At 42.1% G+C, this 12,416-nt stretch overlaps 1 protein-coding gene across 1 annotated transcript in view; it reads left to right on the forward strand.

Moving 5' to 3' along the window:
• Positions 1-12,416, forward strand: part of atp10a (ATPase phospholipid transporting 10A) — a 147,981-nt gene that overhangs the window by 55,657 nt on the left and 79,908 nt on the right. Inside the window, exon 3 of the mRNA XM_052026516.1 lies at positions 8,107-8,192. Within this exon, the coding sequence (XP_051882476.1) occupies positions 8,107-8,192 (86 nt within the window). The remainder of the gene's footprint in view (positions 1-8,106; positions 8,193-12,416) is intronic.

Genomic DNA, 12,416 nt, shown 5'->3' on the forward strand with positions numbered 1-12,416 from the left:
GTCTATTTCTAAGTTTCCCTTCTCTTCGGACAAGGGCCTGTTCACTCACTTGGGATGTTCTTGGCCACATCTGTTAATTGGACACAAACGTTTGCTCTGGGAGCCTTCACCTTATGTACTTCAGTCTTGTCAGAACTTCCGTCCTACTTTTGTCTTTTGGGATTTCCAGTAATTCGTCAATGGTTCAAGAGACATTCCACCTTTCCACATGCACAACTCACACTGTTCCCCCTGCACTCCCCTAACCCTTCTCTCCATGTAGATTTTCGGACTTGGACAAGAAATCTTTTGCATACAGAGGCCTCAAAACAATGTAATTTTGCCTGCTTCACATGCCAGTTAACAAGGCCTTTGAGTTTGCCAATTAATACACAGAGCTTTCTTTTCAGCTAAATTTAGAGAAACTGTTTGTTCTCCTTGGAGCAGAGGAGGCCAAGACAAGATCCTGTGCCCACTGCAAGTTAACTTGAGTGTGTTTGAATTCCTCATTACAAATTCTCACTCTGAACACCTGGACATATTGTCATTCCTCAGTTTGGGTCAGACAGAGGACATGGAGAATTATGTTCTTATTTTATGATTTTGTATTGATCCCTCCCCACCTTCGGTCATATTTATTATTCGGCACTGCCTCCTGTAAGGCAACATCCATCATCAACGAGCCCCATCATCTGAGCCGTGCCATCTTCTCTCAGCTACCATTGGGCAGGAGGTACAGAAGCCTGAAGTCCCACACCACTAGGTTCAAGAACAGCTGCTTCCCTTCAGCCATTCAGTTCATGAACCAACTGGCAAAACCCTAATCACTACAGTTTAACAACACTATCACCACTTAGCACTAAAATGGACTATTTTTGTTCTAATTGCATTCTTTCTTTTAAAAATTATGTATAATTTATGTTTAATTTACATTTTTCTTGTGAATGCTGCTTATATGATGCTATGTGCCTGTGATGCTGCTGCAAATAAGTTTTTTTAATGGCACCTGTGCATATGTGTACTTGTGCACATGACAATAAACTCGACTTCGACTTTGACAGGCTACTGATCTGCAAAGACTGAAAATTACTAACATGGGGAGGACATTTTGCTCTTTGAGCCTATTATATCAATTAAATAGATTATTACTGATCCCAAACTATATACTTGACATTGTCCCAGGTCCCTTAATACTTTCAGGAAACAAAAAATTCTTTCATGAATTTAAAATCAACAACTCAGTTGCCATTACTCGCTGGTTTGAGGAAAATTTCCACTGGCTATTATGGGAAGAGACAAAAATGAAGTGGAGCTAATGACAATCTATTTCAGGTGTTTTTATTATTTCAGCCTCTCTTTTATATGATATAACATTTCTAGAACTAAAATTACATACATTTTGAATCCATAAATGTCTGCCCTTCTGGATATCTGACTGGTCAGGCCTAATCACATGGTGCTGCCCATCACATGCTTAGTGATGACCAACCTGATCCCAGAACCACTAGACAGATTCTCTGCATTTATCCATCGACTTGGTTTTACCCATGATGGGCGTACAGGTGTGTCTGAATTTTCATGTAGCTACTTGTTCCAAATTTTTGTGATTACCTCAGTGTACATTTTCTTCTGAGCTGACAACTTTTAAGAACACTTTACCATTTTTTGGAATGCTGAAAGTTCTCACTTTACAATTTAATTTAGAAATGTTCACTATAACACTGTTTATCTTTTATTCTTTGTGTCTTTGATTTGCATTTCTATTTTTTGCCACACCAAAGACTACCCAGCTCAGTGCCCATAGGAATAGATTGACCCAGAATACCCATACGGCATTTATAGAGTCACAGAGCAATACAGCACGGATACAGGCCATTGGGCCCAATCAGTCCACGTCGACCATGTTATCCACCTTGCTCGTCCCAATTTCCTGCGTTCAGCCCATATCTCTCCAGGCTCCTCCCCTCCATGATACTATTGTACCTGCATCAACCACTTCCTCTGGCAGCTCACCGTATATTCCCATATACTCACCACCCTCTGTGAAAAAAGTTGCCTGTCAGGTCTCTTTTAAATCTTTCCCCTCTCACCCTAAACCTATGTCCCGTAGTTTTGGACTCCCCTACTCTGGGGTAAAGACGACTGTTACCGTCCACCTTATCTATGCCTCTCATAATTTTAAACATTTCTATAAGGTCGGCCCTCATTCTCCTACGTTCCAAGGAATAAAGACCTAGTATGACCAACCTCTCCCTATAATTCAGGCCTCTAGTCCTGGCAGCATGCTTGTAAATCTTTTCTGCACTCTTTCCAGTTTAACCATGTCTTTCCTGTAACAGGGTGACCAAAACTACACAGTACTCCAAATGCGGCCTCACCAACAACTTGTATAACTGCAACATAATGTCCCAACTCCTATACTCAGTGCCCTGACTGATGAAGGCCAGCATGTAAAACGCCTTTTCACCACCCTATCTACCTGTGACCCCTTCAACAAACTATGCACTTGTACTCCTAGGTCCCTCTGTTCCATTACATTCCCTAGAGCCCTACCATTCATAGTACAAGTCCTACACTGGTTTGACTTTCTAAAATGCATCACCTCACACTTTATCTGCATTGAAATCCATTTGCCATGCCTTGGCCCACTTTCCTAACTGATCAAAATCCCCCTGTAATCTGGGATAACCTTCTTCACTATCAACAACAACACCTAATTTCGTGTCATCTGCAAGTTTACTGATCAAGCCTTGTGCATTTGCATCCAAATTATATAAATAATGAACAATACCAACACCTGTGGCATACCACCAGTCACCGGCCTCCATTCCGAGAAACAACCTTCAATCACCAACCTCTGCTTCCGAACTAGCTCTCCCTAGATACCATGGGACCTAACCTTCCAGACCAGCCGACCATGTGTGACCTTGTCAAAGGCCTTGCCAAAGTACAAATAGACAACATCCATTGCCATTTCACTCAGACTTTTTGATTTACATAATTTTGCTCAAAAGTTTTTCCAGGAATGCAACCCTATTGTAAATCGAGGAATGCCTGTGTGTGTTTCCTTGCTGCTACGCATTCTCCCAATCCTAAATGCAGTTTTTATCAACAGCAAGAATAAGATGACTCATATCCCAACCTTTAGTGAAACCAGGTGAATTCTGAAGCTATTGTGATCTCAGCCCCCAGGAGAAGCTAAGAAGAATACGGTGGGTGAAGGAGATGAACTATGAAAAAGGGAAGAGACAAATGTGCTGAAAAGATGTGTAAAAAGAAAGGGAGAGAGATAATGAACAAGCAAGAATTTATATGGATGGCAAACAGGAGAAGGGAAAGTATTGACCTACATAAAAGAAAAAGGCTGATATGAGGCAAATATTATTATTGAGCCAGTAAGAGAGGGGAAGAGAGTAGGCCAGAAGCCAAATCAATTAGTGGAAGCAAGAACAACAAAGAGATCACTATTAAGATAAATCCTAACCGTGCTGTACATAGGACACTGAAATTGAACTGGAGAGGTTTACAATGGCAGTTTAAAAGATATTTTCCTTCACCTTTTATGCCCAGAGTGAAATGTCACCTAGGACTTTTATGACTTTTATCACGCATCATTTACCTGTAATGCAGTGTGGAAATGCAAAATCCTGTATACCTTGGAGTGACTGATGACTTATTCTGCACAGAAATGAACATTCTATTTTTACACCTAGGAATCAAGCTTCCCTGTTGGGTGGGTAAAGAGTTGCAAAAGGCTCTGGGGTTATTGATTATTCCCTTACTGACGTGAAGCCGTGCATTTTACTTGCATCGTATCTGAGATCTTTGACAATATCCCACACCGTATGAAAACCAAAGCATTAGTCACTACTCATTCTGAGCTGCTTTAAGAATTGGGAAATGCTGGGAATTATTGGTAGGGCTAATGGCTTTGTAATAGAAAAGGCAGGCTAATCATTTGGGTAGAGATGTTTGATCAGAGCTGGATCAGATCAGTAACTTAATAACTCCCTGTGCAGTTTGAGGAGTTAATCTGTGTGTTACCACCGAGGTTTTCCCTTGGGGAGTTTTGCAGCTTTGCTCACATTTGGCAGCTTTTCGTTTAATCAATCCATTTCATTCCCACCTGTATGCCAAAAATAGAAAAATATAGTGCAGCCTTTTTGCTCATCTGGCTGGTCTTTAAATGCAGTGAGACCATTTCATGTGTGACCTAAAAATTTTGATAGCTTCATCAAAAGCAGCATTACTCTTCATCAAAAAGTTATTTTTTAAATATAAAAATTAAATTCGATCATTTTATGTGTCCTTTGCTCGTGGTGGAATGCACCATTGGTAAATACCTCTCAGGAGTGCTATTTTGACTGTAATGTCCTTGTTAAATGAGATTCCTGAAAAAAAATGACAGAAACCTATGCTGTGCTCTTCTGCACCAGTCCAAACAACTTCTATCAGTATGTCCAACCCAACGTTGAGTGATATGAATGATATGCAATGCCACAATAAGATCACAGGGATTGCCTCAGGTTAGTGAGATGCCCTGAAAACAGGAGGGAGCTAGTTAAAATGGGAGCATTTTAGTGTATGATGAAAGCAGCATAGATTGAGGTCAGCAGGGTCATTCAGATTCATTGATGCTCTGCACTGAGGGGGAGATCCATGCAAATGCCCATTTCACTGCTTCGCTCAGAGGACATTTACATCAGGATCTAGATCGTGACTCTGGAGTCTAAGATGTTCAAAGGTCAGTTTCTAGTTTGGAGATGGCAGCTGAACATTGATATCAGGAAATCACTGTGCCAGAAATAAGTGAGTCAGAGGTGCCATTACGAGATCTCTTATTAAGAAGGGAGTTTTCTAATCAAGTACTCGGGTTAGAAATAAGAGAACCATTGGTCTTCCAATAGTACAAACATGGAATGGGAGGCTTTCTGCTCAACCTGAAAGTACAACTAAAAAGGATGTAGGGCTCTTACCATCTTTTTTCATTTCAAAAATATACTCTATTCATAATATATACACTAAATATCATTTCCATGTCTTTCTCTACGTTCATTGTACCATCAATTCAATCCATTCTCTTACAGTAGGTCAATGCCACTTATGTTTCCACGGTAAACGATGCAGGGCTCTCACCAGCTTGAAAATTGCAAGGATCCAATCTTATGTCCCCTTGTTTCCTAATTTAAAGTTATAGAGTTAGACAGCATGGAAACAGGCCCTTTGGCCCAACTCATCTGTGCCTGCCAAGTTGTCTACTTGAGCTAGTCCCATTTCCCCATGTTTGGCCTGTATCCCTCTATCCCATTCATGTACTCAATGTCTTTCAAATGTTGCAATTTTACTTCCCTCTACCACTTCCTCTGGCAGCTATTTCCATATACCCATCACCATATGTGTGGAAAAAGTTGCCCCTCAGATCCCTTTTAAATCTTTCTCCTCTCACTTAAACCTACGCCTTCTAGTTGTTGACTCTACCCTGAGAAAAAGACTGCGACCATCCACCTTACCAGTACCCCTCGTGATTTTATAAACCTCTCAAAGGTCACCTCTCAAGATTCCTGTGCTCCAGGGAAAACAGTCCCAGTTTATCTAGTCTCTCCTTATAACTCAAGCCCTCCAGTCCTGGTAACATCCTCCTGAATCTCTTCTGCACCGTTTCTAGCTTAATTTGGTTTTCATTTCTTTCATGGTAGCTTTAAGCTTCCTTTTAAGATTGGGGGTGAATTGATAGAGTGAATGTGCACACTTAGTAAAATGAGTGAATAATAACCATTATTTTAGCGCAGCCGTGCACTCTGATTCAATTATTCCTCCCAGTTCCATGGTATTCATATTTTGCAAAAAAAATGCAAAACTGTGTGAACTGAATGGCATATATGGAAAATAGCCACAATGGGAAAATAAAACTGATGGAGCAAGGCCCCAACACATCACTGATACCTCTCAGGAGCTGTCTTTTAATTTGGAACTGAAGGTTTTGAAATGCATGTTTCACCTGGGTGAACATAAAGAGGAGGAACTTCAGTTTTCAAGGGTTCACTACACTCAGTCTCGGAGCTTGAAGGGTTGAAACAATGATTCTTTATTTTATCGTACTTACTGTGTGTTTTTACATGATGTGACTTCTTGGGAATTGCAGTAGCCTGGTGTAGCTTGCCATCCATATGTAGGGAAGAAACATTTGCAAGGGTTGGGGGGTGGAACTAATGAGTTGCTCTGGTAGAAAACGGGCACAGATGCATTGGGCTGAATGGCCTCCTAGAACATAGAACAGTACAGCATGGTACAGGCCCTTCAGCCCACAATGTTGTGCCGACCTATATAAACACCTACTCCATGATCAATCTAACCCTTCTCTCCTACGCAGCCCATAACCCTCCATTTTTCTTACTTCCATGTGCCTATCTAAGAGTCTTTTAAACTTCTCTATTGTATCAGCCTCCACCACCACCCCGGCAGTATGTTCCAGGCACCCACCACTCTGTGTAGTAAAAAAAAACCTACCTCTGACACCTCCCCTCAACTTTCCTCCTCTGACAAACTGATGTCCTCTGGTATTGGCCATTGCCGTCCTGGGGAAAAGGTGCTGGCTGTCCACTCTATCTATGCCCCTCATAATCTTATACACCTCTATCAAGTCGCCTCTCATCCTGCATCGCTCCAAAGAGAAAAGGCCTTCTACACTATTTACAACACCTCCAACTTTCATGTCATCTGCAAACTTACTAAGCCACCCCTCCACTTCATCACCCAAGTCATTTATAAAAATCACAAAGAGCAGTGGGTCCTAGAACAGATCCCTGCAGAACACCACTGGTCACCAACCTCCAGGCAGAATGCTCCCCATCTACCACCCTCTGCCTTCTGTGGACAAGCCAATTCTGAATCCACGCAACCAAGTCTTCATGGATCCCATGCCTCATGACTTTCTGGATCAGCCTACCATAGGGACCCTTGTCAAATGCCTTACTAAAATCCATATACGCCACATGCTCTGCTCTACCTCCTCGAAAAACTCAATTATGCCCGTGAAACATGACCTGCCCCTCACAAAGCTATGTTGACTATCCCTAATAAGACTATGCTTCTCCAAATGCTAATAAGTCCTGTCCCTAAGCTGTATCCTTTCTTTGCTGTAACCGTTCTGTTTTTCTCAAATTTGTGATATTCGTAGGGGTTCTTAATGAGTAATCATCAGAAATGGCTTGTGATTAAGATGTGCAACTTGAAACCAGCTTAACTAGATTTGTAGATCCACACCATGGTTTCAGAATTTGATTGTTCTTCCACCTTCACTTTGAACAGAAACTTAGTGATTCCATGGAAATGTAAACTGAAACCCAAGGTGGTGCCCAGGCTGAGCACTGCTATTCGCAGAAACTGAAGTTTGAAATACTCATCAAACATTCCAACATCTCTGCAGAGAAGAACATTAAAGTTTAAGGTTTCAATTAGAAACTGACTGAAAACCAAGCTAAGCCCCTAACGTCAAGGACAAAGAAAGACTTGCATGTCCAGGAACCAATCTCAAGTCCGTTTAGTCTGCAAAAGGAGCTTGTGAATTTGTTCTCCATCCTCAACTTTGACCACTTGTGACCAGTGCCACCAGGAGGGTGTCCATCCTTTCCCTTCTCCACATGTCCAGTACTCTTCCACCAAGCCAGTGCACTGAAACTCAAGTAATCTGGCATGCTCAGGTCTTTCATGGTGCCAGACTGGCAGAATTTCTGAACTATTGAATGCTATTTCAATTAATACTTCAGCGTTTCAAGGGAGTCCAGGAAAGAGGACCTCAGTGAGTTTAAAAGGAGCACTGAAAACAGGGTGCTGGTGAGTTTAAAGGGAGTGCAGGAACATTATCTAATGAGCTGAACCATCATGATTTCCAAATAATTGGTTAGCAAATTATTGTAGTTTTACTATACTTGGCTTAAACCAAAAGAGGATATTTGCATTTGTTCTATGTGCACTAATTCAGAGAAATTGTAATGAACATGTTCATGATGTAATTTCAAGTGACCGGTGTATTATTTTGTCCTTCTGCATGTATTTTCTTATCTGTGGTGTCTGAACTCATCTTGATTGACTTGTTTTCTTCTTTGCTTCCACTGTGTGTGCGCTTAGGAGACTGAATTTGACCCCATGAAGTTCAACAGTGTTATAGAATGTGAGAAGCCAAACAACGATCTGAACAGATTTCAAGGTTACATGTAAGTAGTGTCCAGTCTTATATTCATACCATTCTCCCCCTCAGCTGTCTCCTGTCACTGCCTGTGCATGTGGCAGAAATATTGTTCCCTGTTGATAAAGGACATCTCACCTCCTCTCCACCTCCTCCACCAAGCCCTCAAGTACACTGCCTGAACATCGTGGAGCAGGCTATCTGTTGCATTTTACTGGGTCCCCTATGATGGTAATCACTTCCAGAGTGACTTTCACAGACTGCTGTAGCCACAGTGCAGCTCCCCTTTAAGAGATGCAGGCTGACTTTAAGCTTCCACAGCTGATGTACAATAAGATGTGCGGTTCACACAGACTGGGTACTGAAGTGGCAATAAGCAAACGACACAGAACAATGAACAGTCCAGCATAGGAAGAGGCCCCTTGGCCCACGATGTCTGCACTGAGCATGATGCTGAATTAAACTCTATCTCTTCTGCCTCTAGATGATCCTTATCCCTCCATTCCCTGCATATTAATTTGTCTAACAGCCTCTTAAATGCCACTATCATATCTGTTTCCACCACTACTGCTTCCACCCTGATCCACACACCCACCACTGCACATCTCATTTAAACTTTTCCCCTTCTCACCTTGAATGCATGTACTTGACATTTCTACCCAGGAAAAAAGATTCTGACTGTCAAACCTATTTTTGCCTCTCACAGTGTTATTCCACATGAACTTTGTACACAGCCTGCCCCAGATTGATTAGCCACAGGCTAATTACATCTCATGGTCCCCATGTCTTTGCTGGTGTTATCCAGTTAAGCCCCACAGTCTTCAACCTCACTACCATTTTAGTGACAGTATTATCCACTGATCCAAGTTGGTGGGTTGGAAATTTGGATGTATGAACTCCATGAAGCCATTTTAGATTAATCAAGAGGCCAAATTAAGGGAAAAAATGTATTTTTGAAATTACCTGTTATACAGTTCTTAATCCCGTATAACAACATAGAATGCCAGAAACACTCAGCAGGTCAGGCAATATCTCTGGAAAGAAGAACAGAGCTTATAGAGTCATACAGCACAGAAACAGGCCCTTCAACCCAACGTCCATGTAGACCAAGGTTCCCATTTAAGCCAGTCCCACTTGCCTGCATTTGGCCCATATAAATTTTTCCAATCCATGTACCTGTCCAACTACCCCTTAAATATTGTTAATGTACCTGCCTCAACCACTTCGTCTGGCAGCTCATTCCATATACTGACCACTGTCCAGGTGAAAAAGATGCCCCTCAGGTTCCTATTAAATCTCTCCCTTCTCACCTTAAATCTATGCCCTCTAGTTCTTGATTCCCTAACACTAGGACAAAGGTAAGATAAGGTATCTTTTTTAATCACATGTACATCAAAACACACAGTGAAATGCATCTTTTGCGTAGTGCCCTGAGGGTAGCCCACAAGTGTCGTCACGCTTCCGGCGCCAACATAGCATGCCCACAATTTCCTAACCTGTACGTCTTTGGAAAGTGGGAGGAAACTGGAGCACCCGGAGGAAACCCACACAGACACAGGGAGAACATACGAACTCCTTACAGACAGTGGCCAGAATTGAACTCGGGTCACTGGCACTGTAGAGCGTTACACTAACCACTACACTACCGTGCCTGCCATTCACTGTGCACCCTATCTATGCCCCTAATGATTTTATACACCTCTTTGAGATCACCCCTCATTCTCCTATGCTTCAATGGACAAATGCTCTAACCTGCTCAACCTCTTTCCCTAAATTGGTCCCTTGAATCCACTTGTCAGAATGATGAGTCCTTGACCTGAAATGTTAATTCTTTTTCTCTTTCCTCGGATGCTGCCTGACCTGCTGAGCGTTTCCAGCAGTTTCTCTTTTTATTTAGGACATCTATATTTTTTTTTATTTTCAGTTTCTAATCCCTTATGCTCGACCCAATCACACAAGATGGAGAGACGGTCATGTGTCTGTTATGTAAGGCAGCTCACTCAGGCAGCAAGATCATCAGGGCAGACAACCTTGGGCTGTCAGAAGGCCAATATCAGTATATTTAACTCAAATTAATCTGACATGTGTTTCATGTTTTTCTGAGAACAGATGCTGCTTTGACTCCATTAGTCTGCAGGAGCCTGGTTACTTCAGAGTACAGACAGTATGACGTGCAGAATGGTTGATTGCTGGGGTTCTAATGGGTTCTGCTTATCAACATTAAAGCTTTTATATTTACTTTTCATTTGAAATTGCACTGTGCAATTTTCATAAGTGCACCAACATGTTTCTTTTCCCATTCTGTTTATGACCCAGCTTATTCAATGTGTTAATTAATAATATTGCCCTATGTGTTTCAGTATTCATTATATTGAATTGCTAAGTGTATGTTATAAAATGACAGTGCCAGGGATTAGCTTAAGCTCCTGGAAACTTGAAATTAAAATAGTAAATGGCAACCAGCCATTGAATGGGGAAAATTTCTTCAGTAAAAATTCTTTATAGATGTGTTGTGAGAGTGACCGCTGTCTGCTACCCTTCTGTGTAACAAGCCGTTAAGTGGGAAGAGAGTAAAATTCTGGATATTTATAGCATGAAGTACTAATTGCATTGGAAGAAAAATATCAGTGATAATGATCTTTATGTTGAAGCAGCCTCTAACATTCAAACCCGCCACGTTAGAATGGTTACTTCTACAAATAAGACATTAAACCAAGCTCTTTTATTCTCTTGTGTGGACGTAAAAACTCCTATTTCAAAGGAGAGTAGCATCGTTATCCCTAGTATCCATGACAACTCTTATCCATGTTGCTGTTTCTCCGGGAATTTCAAGGATATTGAAAAGGCAGTTGGACAGATAAATGGATAGGAAAGGTTTCAAGGGGCATTGGCCAAATAGGGCCAGCTCATCTGGGCAACTTGGTTGGCATGGATGAGCTGGGCCAATGAACCTGTTTCCGTGCTGTGTGGCTCTATGACTTTATGAACTTCCTCTGTGCAAACTAGTTACCATGTTCTACATCTTATCAGTGACTGAAAAAGTTCTTAATTGGCTGTAAAATTCTTTATAGATGTAATAATACCCGATATTTCTCCATATGTAAATTCTAACAAATCTCCTGTTTAGGAGACGGTGAAGGGAAGTGTGTTTCCCAGAAGTTTGTTTGTATGGTGCTGTCATTATCAGGGCTGCACAGTGAGTATCACATCCCACCTATAAAATTGTTGCCTATAAAATTGTTCTGAAAAGTCCCTTTTGTTGACCACACAGGCTTTGTGCCGTCCCTGAGCAGGTCCCAATCCAGCACCAGTGTCCCACTCAGTGATGTCCTTAGTCATTCATTAGCCAGCCTTCCCTCGGACCCACTCACTGCCTTCCCATTATAATTGTACCCTACCGCTTCTCTGTCAGTCTCTTACTCACCACCCTCCCCTACAACCATACCCCACCACTCTCCACTGGTCTCTCAATCACTACCCTCCCCTACAATTCTACCACACCAGCTCTCTATTGGGCTCACTCACTGCCTTTTCCCAGGTGGTGGAACTGAGTCTGCACCTACCCAACTATCCCCAGACTTGACATCCCACACCCCATCCCAGGCTCCCTTTCACCACCTGACCCACCTGGGTAAGAGCAGCCCCAACAAACCGAGAAGTGCCACGTCATCCAGGACAAAGCAGCCCACTTGATTGGCACTCCATCAACCACCCTCAGCATCCATCCCCTTCTCACTGCTGTACTGTGACTGCAGTGTGTATCCATCACAAAATGCACTGCCCTTGACCACGCTCTGTCATCAAGAAGGACAAGTGCAGTAGACGTGGGAAAACAGTGCAGGATCACCTTCGAGTCACATACTTGGCAACTTACCTTTCATGAATTGTTGTGCTAGCTTTCTGGAACTTTCCACTTCCTAAACAGTGACGAGTCTCCTTACTGAACTACCTCAAGGACTGTAATGATTCAAACATCCCACCACCACCTTCTGAAGGACACTTTAGGATGCCAGCTAGTGCCAGCCTTGCTAGTGACACCCACATACATTATATGAATGTAAAAATAGACAGAACCCTGGGGAACTGAAGTCAGTGTTTTTCATTATAAAACAAGTGACGCTAACAAAAACAACTTCCCCAGCTCCAGCACACTGAATAAATTGGGTGTTTTCAATTAGTTTCACAGGCTTCACTACGCTGGTGATTAATTGTTCAGTAACTGTTCTGGAATTTCACATGCAAACATCAGGGG

The sequence above is a fragment of the Pristis pectinata genome, chromosome 11 (genome assembly GCF_009764475.1).
Source record: "Pristis pectinata isolate sPriPec2 chromosome 11, sPriPec2.1.pri, whole genome shotgun sequence".
In the NCBI taxonomy this organism is placed as follows: Eukaryota; Metazoa; Chordata; class Chondrichthyes; order Rhinopristiformes; family Pristidae; genus Pristis; species Pristis pectinata.